Source organism: Mus pahari, chromosome 3 (assembly GCF_900095145.1).
Source record: "Mus pahari chromosome 3, PAHARI_EIJ_v1.1, whole genome shotgun sequence".
NCBI lineage: Eukaryota > Metazoa > Chordata > Mammalia > Rodentia > Muridae > Mus > Mus pahari.
In genome coordinates this window covers 95,205,542-95,220,484 of record NC_034592.1, presented here as the reverse complement: position 1 = coordinate 95,220,484, position 14,943 = coordinate 95,205,542, and the positions used below count along the sequence as shown (strand labels likewise).

The 14,943-nt window shown below is 36.6% G+C and overlaps 1 protein-coding gene across 1 annotated transcript; it reads left to right on the top strand.

Moving 5' to 3' along the window:
• The first annotated feature begins 5,166 nt into the window (after nucleotides 1-5,166).
• Nucleotides 5,167-6,108, top strand: LOC110319074 (olfactory receptor 4K14-like). Its single transcript, XM_021194489.1, has one exon. It carries the CDS (start codon nucleotides 5,170-5,172, stop codon nucleotides 6,106-6,108), a length of 939 nt encoding a protein of 312 aa, XP_021050148.1. The 5' UTR covers nucleotides 5,167-5,169.
• Nucleotides 6,109-14,943: the final 8,835 nt, after the last annotated feature.

Sequence of the window (14,943 nt, the reverse complement as noted above, 5' to 3'; positions counted from 1 at the left end):
TTTCGAGACAGGGTTTCTCTGCATAGCCCTGGCTATCCTGGAACTCACTTTGTAGACCAGGCTGGCCTTGAACTCAGAAATCCACCTGCCTCTGCTTTCCAAGTGNTGGGATTAAAGGCATGCACCACCCCTGCCCGGCAATTTCTGTGTTTCTGTCTTGACTCATTTTTCATTAAATAGAGAAACTTTTAGTTTCCATTACCTTGTAACTTCCATGCTGTAGTTGATATCTAGCCTTACTTTACGGTGGTCTCATAGGATTCAGGGACTTGTTTCAAATTTCTTGTATCTGATGAGACTTGCTTTGTTTTCAAGTTTGTAGGCAGTTTTGGAGAAATTTCCATAAGATGTAAACAAACAGTATACTCTTTTGTGTTTGGTTCAAATGGTTTTAAAGTATCAGTTAAGTACACTTGGCATATAACATCTATTTAGCTCCAATATTTCTCTGTTTACTTTTTGTCTCCACGACCCGTCTATTGATAATAGTGGAATAGTGAAGAATCCACTATTATCCACTATTAGTTTGTAAGGGTCAGTAAGTGATTTAAGCTGTGGTAGCTCATGGCATAAACCTCAGCTCAAAGGCTCAGAAAATATTTTTAACAAAATCATAGAAGAATTTTTCTAACCTAAAGAAGATAATGCCTATAAATACACAAGAAGCATACAAAACACCAAATAGATTAGACTAAAATAGGAAGTCTCTCAGCACATAATAATCAAAATACTAAATACATAGAACAAGGAAAGATCCAGTTTATGCATGCTGCTTGGCTTAGTCTCTGGGAGTTCTGAGGGGTCTGCAATCCTCTTCAGCTCCTCAGTCCTTCCTCTAACTCTTCCATCCATATTGGTTCGCAGCCTCAATCCAATGGTTAGCTGAAAGTTTCTGCATTTGTCTCAGTCAGTTCTTGGTAGAGCCTTTCAGAGAACTGCTATGCCAGGATCCTGTCTGTAAGAACAATATGGCCTCAGTAATAGTGTCAGGGTTTGGTGCCTGCCCATGGGATGGATCCCAAGTTGGGCAGGTCACTGAATGGCCTTTCTTTCAGTCTCTGCTCCATTTTTGTCCCTGCATTTCCTTTAGACAGGAACAATTCTGGGTTAAAAATTGTGAAAATGGGTGGGTGGGCTCCTGTTTCAACTGAGGGCCATGCCTATCTACTGGAGGTGGTCTCTTCAGGTTCCATGTTTCTACTGTTGGACATTTCAGCTAATGTTCCCACTGAGTCCTGGTGTCCTCTCACATCCCAGGATTCTGAGACATTCTAGAGGTTCCCACTGTCCCCTTAACCCTCACTGCTTCATATTTCAGTTCCTCCTGGCCCTCTGGTTGTCCTTCCTGTCTCTCCCCATACTTGATCCTGCCCCTCTTTTTCGCTTCCCCCTCCCATATCCCACCCTATTTCCTCCCTCCCTCTGCTTCCCATAATTATTTTGTTCCCCTTCTAAGTGGGTTTCTGGTGTCCAGACCCAAAAGAACATGCATGGTATGTTCTCACTGATAAGTGGATATTAGCCAAAAAGTTCAGAATACCTATGATACAACTCACAGATCATAAGAAGCTTAACAAGATGTTTTCATTTTTTTATGTTTGTTTATTTTGAATCTTTAATGACCAGGAAGAAATTAAAAGGAGTTGAGATACATCTCTAATAATTCTAAATTGAATCTGGTAAACACATTCAAAGCCTGTTTCTAGTTGTGCTTCTTAACCAGCATGTGTTCCTAGTTCTTTTGAAGGATTCAAGCACATTGTTTTTTCAAGCACTGCAACTGGAGAGCTAGTATATTAAGTAAGCTTTTCAGGCCTTGGCAGTACAACTTTAGAAAATAAGACCAGCCCAACTGGGGATTTATCTCATTGATGGGCACTAAACCTTGTCACTATTACTAATGCTATGTTGTGCTTGCAGACAGGAGCCTAGCATGGCTGTCCTTTGAGAAGCTCTATCCAGCAGCTGACTGAGAGAGATGCACATATTCACAGCCAAGCATTGGAAGGAGGTCAGGGACCCCTATGGAAGAGTTAGGGAAAGGATTGAAGGAACCAAAGAAGATGGGAACTCCATAGGAAGACTAAGAATGCCAACTAACTTGGATCCCTGGGAACTCCCAAGACTGAGCTATCAAGCAAAGCACACACACAGACCTGTCCAAAGCCCTCAGCATACATGTAGCAGAGGGCTGCCTTGTCTGGCCTCAGTGGGAGAGGATGTACCTAATCCTGTAAAGACTTGATACACCAGGGAGGAGATATGCCTGGGGGTGGGCACCCTCACAGTGTCAAAGGGGAGGGGCATGGGGGAAGGACTCTGTTAGGTGGAACCAGGATAGGGGAAGCAATATTTAGGATGTAAATAAATAAAATAATTAATTAATAATAATAAACAAAACAAATAAAAAAAGCAAATAAGTCTCCTGAAATACTTTAAATTGTACATGTCTTTTTCTGTAAGTAATGAACTTCTTTGAGGAAGACTATTAGGGCAACAAAGTTATAATATTATAAAAGAGGGATGTACACAGGTATTACATGATTCAAGTACTACAGTCTATGTCTAAAATGACAATATACATTACCATTGAAAACTAGGTTAGAAATAGCACATGAAAGTGTTGATCATCCTACTTCAATATTTTCTTCCATTTCCATAATTGTTGGTTTATGTAAATACATATTTTATCTATTAGATTCACATGAGTTCCATAAAATCTTCTGTTCATATTCAATATTATCTCATTTGGATAAAGATGCTGATAAAGTTATTTTGCACACATGTATGTACATTTGTATAAGCAAAGCAACATGGGAGCTTGTCCAGTAATTACTGGTAATTACAATTAAGGTATGCAGATTTGAATAAACAAAACATACGTAGCACTTTTATTCTGTGATCAGGAGAACTCCTTACAAGTCCTTCTCAAGTAAAATGGTTTGAGTTATATGCCTTAGTTTCCTAAAAGTAATATAAGAAATATTTGTATTCTATGAATTAATAGTTGTGGCATCCAATTCATACCTGCCAATATCACATATAGTTATGAAGAACATTCGACTTCACCAATCATGTGACAAAGATTTGACACAGATTTGCCATGCATTCAGAAATTATTTTCACAGCACAGGTTTTGCTTTGGTCATATATCACATTTTATAGTGCATGGCCTCATAGCTACAAAAAATGATCCACTTTGATTTTATACATATAGTAAGAGACCAAGTAGCAGTAAGCTTCTCCTTAGTCCTTACTGGTGAAGTGGAGTGAATAATTCTGGAAAATTGTCTAACAATTATTGATGCTGGGATTAGTAACAGGAAGTTCATCTCTTCCTGTTTGGGCAAATATGAGATACTCACTATCACTTGTAACAGAAAATCCCAAAGAGATGTCCAAGGTAATTATTTCTAGAGTTCTCATTTTGATCAGAACAAAGAACACGTGAATTTCACCCATGAGAAAATGTCAAGAAGTGAAAATAGATCTGGATGAGGGAAAAATTATCTCTATAAGACATAGATGTCTTTGTGAACACTCATCAGATGGGAAGAAAATTTGATTAAAACAAATGTGAGTTTGGTAAGTCATCCTGTCTCTCTAATATTTTTCTGTAAGGCAATTCTTAAAATAATTCTAGTTACCAATACCCACTATGTATGGAGTTGAGATTTTTTTTTCTCCTCTGTCGTTTTAGAGACCAATTAATGTTTTTTTTCCCACCTCTCCTGTACCATGTATGCCCATGTCTATATGATCATCATTCTTTATACATAGGTTTTGTTTTGGTCATGTATCCAAATCCATAAATGTACTATACAGCTAATATAGTTCAAATATCCCCTACCACTTAACTGAATAAATTATTTTTTAAATCAAAGAGTGCATAGTAGATACATTTTGGCATAAAAATAGTAGCAAAAATGAAATCAAATTAAATGGGAATTGTGGAAATCAGATTAAAATATTCTGCCATCTCTTGTCTGCTAGAAAAAAGAAGAAATAGTCTCACCAGGGATGAGCTTCCTTATTTGTGGGCAGTGCCCAATTGTCAGCTCTGAAACCATATGCAATAACAAAAAATGGACTCAACAGATTGCATTTACTCATGTTTTCAGACATTTAATATAAACATATATGTAGCACTAATAATCAAGGGGAAACAGGCTAGCCACTTGAGAAGTAGCATGGGAAGAATATGGGGTGGTTCTTGAGAGAAATTTCAGGAAGGAAAAGGAATTGGTTAAATGATGGAATTCTACGTACATTAAAAAATATATATAAAAGTGAAACATACATACTACCAACAACCCTAACAAAAGCACACAACAACAAAACACAACACAACAATCAACCTGTGAGCAAAGCAAGCTATTAGCTACCCTTCTGTCATCAATGTCTATCACATGGTGTCTTTTTTAAGTTGTATAATTTTCATTACACCTGTAAATCCTTACAGAATCCAAATACTGAGACTATTACAAAGTTTATCACTTTGATACAAGTGCACTCAATACAGGAAAAAAAAAACATTGAAAATTAGGAGAAAATTAATATTTCTCTTTTAGACTCTAAAATAGATTATTTAATTTGTATCTGTTCATTCATTTTTATAATTATTATGTGTAAGCCAACCTTAGATTATCTAGAAAAATTGTTACTGAGTTAGATGCAAGAATTTCAGATATGTTTTTTTAAATTTTTTTCTATTTTTATATGCACATGTATATCTTAAACAAAGAGTTCAGATGAACCATCAAAACCAAAACAATGAACAATATTGTTTCAAGATACATTAGGAAATATAACTAAAGGAAACAACTCACATACCATTGTACTCTAGTTATTAGAAAACATTAATGATTCTTTTATTTACATTTACTTCTATATCTATGAGGTATTTCCTCATAGAGGATGTGTATATCAGTCACATCTGATGCTTTTTGGGGGGGGGGCGGGGAGAGGCTTTTAGCTCATTAGCTTTTACTTTGAGCAGCAATGTCACTCATATTTGACTTAGATTTCTCATTAACATATGCATTTCTATTCAGGTAAGATTCAATACGAATGTCTAATTCTACAAAGGAAGTAGATGACCTCATACCTCTAATGGATAATCTTTTTTTTTTTTCTTTGCAGGTTATTTCTAAGGACACACTGAATAAAATGGATGGAGACAATCATACTGTTGTGTCAGAATTTATACTCTGGGGACTTGCCCATTCAAAGAATACTCAGGTCTTATTATTTGTGATATTTCTGATGCTTTATCTTCTCATCATGTCTGGAAATATTGTCATCCTGACCTTAATAACCACTGACCCCCATCTGCATTCTCCCATGTACTTCTTGTTGGCCAACCTGTCCTTTATTGATATGTGGCTCTCCACAAACACCACTCCTAAGATGATCATAGATTTTCTCAGGGAAATCAAGATCATTTCCTTTGCAGGATGCATGTCCCAGGTCTTCTTTTCCCATTGCATTGCTGCAGGAGAAATGGTGCTGTTGGTGGTAATGGCTTATGACCGCTATGTGGCCATCTGCAAGCCACTCCATTACTTCACCATCATGAACCTTAGGAGATGCACTGGTTTGGTGTTGACTTCCTGGACAATTGGCTTTATACATGGTATAATTTACGTAGTAGTGATTGTGCATCTGCCTTTTTGTGGTCCCAATGAAATAGACAGTTTCTTCTGTGATATGCCACTGGTAATAAAACTTGCATGCATGGATTATCACTATTTAAATACCTTAATGAATGCTGATTGTGGACTTGTGGCTATAACTTGCTTTATTCTGTTGCTTACTTCCTACACATATATTCTTATGACTGTACGTCAGAGCTCTAAAGCTGGTGCATCTAAGGCAATGAACACGTGCACTGCCCACATTACAGTCGTGCTGATCTTTTTTGTGCCTTGCATCTTCATTTATGTGTGGCCTCTCAATATCACATGGTTGGACAAATTTTTTGCAGTGTTTTACTCTGTTTTTACACCCCTCCTAAATCCAGCTATATATACACTGAGAAATAAAGAGATGAAAAATGCTATGAAAAGGTTCATAGGCAACTTTCTGGGTCCCAAAGTAAATTCCTAATATCCAGACACACAAACCCATTACTTTAAATAATGATACTAACTACAAAATAGATTTAAAATCAGGAAATATAGTTTATATTTGAAAATGTTACCAATCTTCCAATATAGAAATAATGTTTTAAAATGATATAACATTATTGATTAATCAGTATTGTTAATCCTTTGTTTTAAAACCTAATTATGAATAATCTTTATAAATATAATGAAAGAATATCATCAAACTATTTTTAGTAAAGTTTAGATTATTTTTTTGACCAAACTCTTGTGTTTATCTTTGTGAATAACATCTTAATGAGTTTTACCTGAGTATGATTTTGCACATCACTACATGCCTCAAACCCTCCACTGACTATCAAATGGCCAACTTCATCACTTTTGTCTTATCACAGCTATTTACCGAAACATTAATGTGGGAGGCAATTAAGAAAAGATGAAACAAAGTGATAAACTTGACATGGGCTAGCAGTGAACCTTACTTTGTGTTTTTTTTTTTAAACCAAATGAATAATATATCAAAATAAAATATTTGGATAAAGATTAATTAGGTTTGTAAATTGTGTAATATTCTAAAATTTAATCTCCATTAGGACAGTGGGGGACAGTGTTCATAAATAGACTAATTATTAAAACTATTGTACTTCATTCAGTGGTTACCCACATGTGATATTTAACATATTTGTAAGTATATATGTGGTGTGTTGGTCTGTGAGGGTGTAGATGTGTAAATAAACCAGACTTTATTTCCCTTTTATCGAAATCGTAGTTATATATTGATGAATAAACAACATACTTTGGTTTCAGAACATGGGAAACCAATCTCAAATTGATTGTGGATCTTCCTCCTACTCAGTATCATTCATGGTGATAAGAGTTGCTTAGTGTACTGGGAAAGAAAGAACATCAATTGTCTTACACAGATCTAGACCCTGCATAGGGAAATATAAACTCACCTAGCTATATGTGGGCACTACTGTTACAATGGCAATAATTTGATGGGGGAACTCATTATATTTTGGGATCCTTTTCCATGGGAGAGAATTTATGCCTGATACTGTGAAGCTGGTTAAATTCCATAGCAATTCAAGCGATTTAAGATTTTCAGATCTTACACTAAGGCTTTTTACTCATTTGGATTTTTTAAACAAATATGATTTAAATATCATTCTTCCATGTAGGCATCCAAATATTTGTTGACTATTCTTTCCTTCATCCACAATACATATTTGTGATATTTATTGAAAATCAGGTCACTGAAATTTTGTGTAGTTAATTAAAATCTTTTTTGTAATTTATTTTTTTCTGTTTATATCTTGATCACTGACCCCTCCTGGTAACCCCTTCCCACAATCTTTCCCCCCATCCTCTCTCCTCTTCTCCTGTAAACAGGTAGTACTCCCCTGGCTATCCCTCCACCCGGGTACTTCAAGTCTCTGCGAGGCTAGGTTCTTGCTCTCCCATTGAGGCCAGACATGGCAGTCTAGCTAGAAGAACTTATTCCACATAAGGGATCAGTTTTGGGGATAGCTCCATTCCAGTTGTTCAAGACCTACATGAAGACCAAGTTGCACATCTGCTGCACATGTGCAAGGAAGGCCTAGGTCTAGACCTTGTATGTTCTTTGGTTGGTAGTTCAGACTCGGATAGCCACAAGGGTTATGGATACTTGGCTCTGTTGGTCTTTCTGTGGAGTCCCTATCCCTTCAGAGACCATAATCCTTCCTCCTATTTTTTCATGAGTCCTCAAGCTCCATCCACTGTTTGGCTGAAGGTGCCTGTATCTGTCTGAGTCAGGTGCTGGGTGGAGACTCTCAGAGGACAGATATACTAGGCTCCAGTCTGTAAGCATAACAGTATCATTAATAGTGTTAGGGATTGATGTTTGCCATGGGATGGGTCTCAAACTGTGTAGGTTATTGCTTGACCATTCCCACATTCCCTGCTTCATCCCCCATTACTATATTTCTTATAGAGAAGATAAATTATAGGTTGAAAGTTTTGTGGGTGGGTTGGTATCTCTATTGTTCTACTTGGTTTCCTGCCTGGCTACAGGAGGTGCCCTCTTCAGATTTGATATCCACAGTGTTGTGAGCCATAGCTAATGTCACTCCAATTGATTCTTGGGTGCCTCCTTTATCCTAGGTCTCTGCCTCATCCTAGAGATGCCCCTTCTGCCTCACCCCAATGAGTTGCAGATTTCTATTCATTTTCATGGTCATCTGGCCATCTTTTCTGTCCTTCTCCATATCTGATCCTGAATCCCCCATTCCTCTCCCTACACCCATCCTCCAACTATCTAACTCTTATGAATATCTTATTCCCCATTCTAACTGAAATTCAAGATCCCTCACTTGGGTTTTCCTTCTTGTATATAAGTAACATCTTGGTAGACAATCATGCCATTACCAAGCTGTTTTGACTACTATTGTAGTCAAATTATTCCTCCAATTGTTCCTGCCTAAAATAACTGGAGGGACAAAATCGAAGAAGAGCCTGAGGTAAAGGTGGTCCAGTGACCAGCCCAACTAGAGATCCATCTGAAGTACAACTTTAGTTCATATCTAATAATCCAATGAGCATTTTTCTTTTGGTTTTCTTTTTGGTCAGGGATGTTTTGGCTATCATTTGCTTCCAAATTGCTCTTTTGGGGATCATTGTTATGTGATTGGTGATTTATTATTCTAATATTGTTTTTGGTTTGTGATAGAATGCTGGCTCTGGAGTTAGGTTATTGGTCAGATTTTCCTAACATGAATTTTTAGAGCATTAGGCTAAAGTCCCAAGGAAAGACAGTGGATTGAAGTTTTAGTGAAATTTCTGGGTCAAAGTGAATGTAATAATATGAGAGGTAGAACTGTGTCCAGTCTGGTCATTTGTGCTCATGACTTGACAGAGAGGGTCTTAGTATAGGGTGCATTGAGCAACGCCAGAATCAGGTTTTTTACTAAGTTCAGCACATGACCCAGGCAATTTTGCCACATCTACCAATGTGTGCTGGGAACTGGCAGAGTTTGCTGTATAAGTATCATTTCAGGATACCATATTTATACAATATTGTACATTTCAAAATTACTTACAAAGAAGTTGGTTCTGATATCTTTTTCCTACATAAATATAAACAAAATACTGGAAACCTTAAAACATCCAATGAAATGTCCAACAATGAGCAGAAGAAACTTGTAGAGTCCACCTCCAATTGTTCCTGCCAAAAAGAATGGGAGGGACAAAAATGGAGAAGAGACTGAGGGAAAGGTAGTCCATTAACCAGCCCAACTTGAGACCCATCTCAAAGGGAGGCTCCAAGGCCTGACAATATTACTGATGCTATAGTCTGCTTACAGACAGAAGCCTAGCATGGCTGTCCTTGAAGAGGCCCAACAAGCAGCTGAAAGAGTCAAAGGCAGATACTTATACCCAACCAATGAACAGAAGCTGGTGATCTCTGTGATTGAATTAGGGAAAGGCTAGAAAAAATTGAGAAGGACAGTGACCCCATAGGAAGATCAGCAGTCTCAATTAACATGGCCCCTGAGATCACTTAGAGACTGGGACACCAACCAGACAACATGCAGGAGCTGCTCCGGGGCCCCCAACACATATATAGCAGAAGACTGTCTGGTCTGGCCTCAGTGGGAGAAGGCAGATATGTCTAACACTGGAGAGACTTGAGGCTCCAGGGTGAGGAGAGGTCCAGCAGGAGGTGGGCATCATTCTCTTGGAGACAGGGGGGAGGAGAAATGGGATGAGTAACTGTAGGAGGGCAGACCAGGAGGGAGTAACAACTGGAATGTAAAAATAAATAAATAAATATAATAATAATAATAATAATAATAATAATAATAATAATAGCATCCCATATGTTCATTAGACTGTTTATGCAGATTATTTCATGGAGTATAAATATATCAAAACACTGTTCTTCACTTTAAGTTTGACCAAGTTTAGTTCAGTAATTATACTTTAATAAAGGTATAGAATGGGCTAAAAATGTGACAATTCTAATAATAAACATAAAAATCTAACTTTTATAAGTAGGAATAAATAAAATAGAAAGCAGATTAGTAAAACGAGGAGACAATGTATTAGTGGTTCCAAGAGACAGAAAAATGTGTACCTCTCTCCGACTCTCTGTCTCTGTCTGTCCCCCACCCTGTGTGTGTGTGTGTGTGTGTGTGTGTGTGTGTGTGTGCACGCGTGTGTATGTGTGTTTGTGTGTGTGTTGTGTCATTTATGGAGAATGGCACCTTTGTTCTCTTAATACCTTCAAGTGATTGAATAAAGATCTTTCAATATAGATGATATTTTTTTCATTCAAAATCTAATGATCAGGAAATGCAAATCAAAACAACCCTGAGATTCCTTCTCACACCAGTCAGAATGGCTAAGATCAAAAATTCAGGGGACAGCAGATGCTGGCGAGGATGTGGAGAAAGAGGAACACTCCTCCATTGCTGGTGGGATTGCAAGCTTGTACAACCACTCTGGAAATTAGTATGGCGGTTCCTCAGAAAATTGGACATAGTGCTACCGGAAGATCCAGCATATACCCAGAAGGTGTTCCAACTGGTAATAAGGACACATGCTCCACTATGTTCATAGCAGCCTTATTTGTAATAGCCAGAAGCTAGAAAGATCCCAGATGTCCCTCAATAGAGGAATGGATACAGAAAATGTGGTACTACTCAGCTATTAAAAACAATGAATTTATAAAATTCTTGGCCAAATAGATATATCTGGAGGATATCATCCTTAGTGAGGTAAGCCAATCATAAAAGAAGTCACTAGATATGCATTCACTGATAAGTGGATATTAGTCCAGAAACTTAGAATACCCAAGATACAATTTGCAAAACAAAAGAAAACCAAAAAGAAGGAAGACCAATGTTTAGATACCTCATTCCTCCTTAGCATAGGGAACAAAATACCTATAAAAGGAGTAACAAAAGGAGAGACATAAAAGGAGAGACAAAGTTTGGAGCTAAGACGAAAGGATAGACTATCCAGAGACTACTCCAGCTGGGGATCCATCCCATCATCAGCCACCAGACACAATTGCATATGCCAGAAAGATTCTGCTGAAGGGACCCTGATATAGTGGCCTCTTGTGAGGCTATGCCAGTACCTGACAAACACAGAAGTGGATGCTCACAGTCACCTATTGGATGGAACACAGGGCTCCAAATGGAGGAGCTAGAGAAAGTACCCAAGGAGCTGAAGGGGTCTGCAACCCTATAGGTAGAACAACAATATGAACTAACCAGTACCCCCAGAGCTCGTGTCTCTAGCTGAATATGTAGCAGAAGATGGCGTACTCAGGCATCATTGGGAAGAGAGGCCCCTTGGTCTTACAAACTTTATATGCCCCATAGAGAGGAACACCAGGGCCAAGAAGTAGGAATGAGTGGGCAGGGGAGGAGTGCGGGGGAAGGGTATAGGGGACATTTGGGATAGCATTTGAAATGTAAATGAAGAAAATATCTAATGAAATAATTAAAAAACAAAACAAAAAACCCAAAAACAAACAAACAAAAAACCCAAAATCTACTGATCTAAATGCTAACTTCACAGGAACACCAAGGCTACCATTTGACAAATAGACCATTGTTGGAGTTTAATAATATCTACACATAAAATTACCTAAGTCAAAAGTTGAATCTTTCCAGTGTTTTATTCCATTGGAAATTTCACCATAGGAGAAGGTGTCAGGCCCATTGCAGTTATTATTTCTTTCCTGTAAAGTCTTGGCTCTCTAATTTCCTTTTCTTTTTTACTCTTCTCATCCTTGTCATGATATTCTTGACCTCATTCTCTTTATCATTTATCTGCTGTTATCTCTTTCTGTTTATATTTGTTGTCTTAAATATTTGCTTCTTATTTATTGATTGTCTCAAAAGTAGTCATTTAAATTGGCTTGCTCAAAGAAGGATCATGGCAATACTCAGTATTGCACTGGTTAATGGTTTTTTTCAGTTGTTCTTTTTTTTTATTGGTTATTTTATTTATTTACATTTCAAATGTTATCTCCCTTCCTGATTTCCCCAGCACAAATCCCTTCTCCCATCCTCCCTCACCCTGCCTGTACAAGGGTGCTCCTCCCCTCTAACCCACTCCAGCCTCACTGTCCTAGCATTTCCCTATGCTGGGGCATGGAGCCCTCACAGGACCAAGGACCTCCCCTTCCACTGATGCCAGATAAGGCCATCCTCTGTTATTTATGCACCTGGAGCAATGGGTCCCTCCATGTGTACTCTGTGATTGGTGGTTTCACCTTTGGGAACATGGGGGGGGGGGTCTGGTTGGTTGATATTGTTGTTCTTCCTATGGGGTTGCAAACCCCTTCAGCTCCTTCAAGAAAATTTCCCATCTTTCTATCTGAATCAGTTCTTCACATGCTGTTTTCTCTTTCAATTTGATGACTATTCTAGACTATTTGACTATCCATGCTCTAGTTTTATGTTCTTAAGTCCGTGTAGTATTTTTGTGTATTTCTCTTTTGTAGATATTTCCTGTAGAATGTGATTAGATAGAGAATCTTTATTGATTAAACTTATTACTAATTACTTTATATTTTATTTTCCCCAGATGATATGAATCAGTCTCTGGTTCAATTTGACTGATTCTTTGTTTCTTTGTAAATTTTATTACAAAATTCTTGCTTAATAATCTTTGGGTTCTCTTGTTTACCTTACACCCATTAACTGATTTTATTAACTCATGATTACAAATTTGAATTATGAACTTGAAGTTTTCTAAAATATTTACTTCTGAACTATACATACTTTATCTATCTTCCTTTTAAATAATCACATTTCAGTTTGGTTTTGTCACATTTGTTGCAAAAAACCAAGACAGTTCAGAGTAATTGATAAGCTTTTTAGTTCTGTCCACCAAAAGGAAAATGTCATATTTAAACATTTTTAAATCCACAATTACTTTGTGGATGCTTTCATGTAATGATGATTCAATTTATTATACTCACCATTGCATCATTGATCCTCATATGATCCATTTCCTGGTTTTGGTAGATTATTTTATTTTTTGTGTTATTTTGGTTTTATAGTAGCAAATTCATTAGGTTCCTTTAACTACGATATGGAAAATTGTATCTATGCATGCTGGTGCATGTATATATCTAGCACATGGCAGGGGAATTAGATATATTTCCATAAGCTTAAAGGCAGCATAAGCTATATGATGAGTTGTAGGGCATTTTTGACAACGTGACATGAAGCTCTGTCACAAAAAGTTAAAATAAAGAAGTTCTAGAATGATTTTGCATGTTTCTGCTGTAGACCTAGCATCATGTATTTATCTAAGAAATCTAGATTTATTTTAGTGACAAAGAGTGCTTGACAACAACACAAGAACATTAAATATAATTTTCTTTTATTTGAATTTAATAAATTTCAGAGTAGAATGTTGAGAACCATTTATATTTTATTAAAATTAAAACAATTAATTTATACTCATATCTGTAATTGTAATGAAATAAAAATTGTTTAATGATGATATTTTATTACTGATATTAATATACTTACTCCTTTGCTTTAATCAAATAAGTGCTGTTTAAAAAGCAAAACCACTGTTACCAACTTATAGATCGTTGAACTATGCATGATTTCTGTTTAATGATTTATTCATTTCATTGGTATTATATTACTTAAATAAAATATCATTAAATAAATTATTTTTGATCAAACTTGATTTTTTAGAGATTGCACAATACTTTTTATTTTACTTTTAAAACCAGTTCTTTGTGAATTTCATAAAATAATCATATATATCCCTTTTTCCCTGAATCCCTTTAATCTATTCTTCTCTTCCCATCTCCCCTGGAAATTTTAATGTTTTGTTTTCATATTCTAATTTTTAATTGTTTGCTTGCTTGCTTGTATATGACTGTATAATATTCTGTGCTCATGTGTGCATGTGTCAATGAGTGACTGAAGGCATGAAATTCCTTGGTGTTACTGGCCATGAATTACCTAACACTGATTCTGTTAAAGTGAACTCAGGTCTTCTGGAAAGTCAAAAATCATCCGTAAGTCCTGAGCCATCTATTCAGGACATGGATCTGTTTTTACATTGATTTAATTCTGCAGGGTGTGTGTGTGTGTGTTTGTGTGTGTGTGTGTGTGTGTGTGTGTGTGCATGAGAGTGAGAGTGTATGTGTGCATGTGCATGTATGTGTGTACTTGCGCACACAGGTTGACGTGTGTGATACTGTGTATGCATATGTATGGATGTCCACACCTCTGGAGAAACTCATCTCCGTTCTTAAAACAGCGTTTCTTACTCACTGTTAAGACTAGGCTGTTTGGCTAGTGTGCCCAGAGCTTGGATTACAGTCATATACCTCATATACCATTAAGTTCAACTTTTCACATAGGTTATAAGAGTCAAATTCAGGTAACTGTACTTCTTTGGATAGCATCTTCTTAGTACTAAAGATTTTATTTTTAATTATGCAAAATATTTTTATTCTCAAGTCAAAGCTATAAAATAGAATATATTTAGAACACTAGGTCATATCCTCCTTGTTGAAGAAGAAAACAGTTTAATCATTTAAAACGCTTTTTAAACATTTTTTGAAATTACAGATGTATATAATACATGTATCTCTACTTTACCTTAAAATTAGTGTTTTATAGAAACTCTCTGACAATTTATTGACATCAGTTGATCTATGGCTTATCGATTGCTCCAGTGTTGTATTTGAAAAAAATGAAGTGGGAGTGGATGTGTAGGGGAGCAGGGACCGGGGGAGGGTATAGGGAACTTCCTGGATAGCATTTGAATGTAAATAAAGAAAATAGCTAATTAAAAAAAAAAAAAA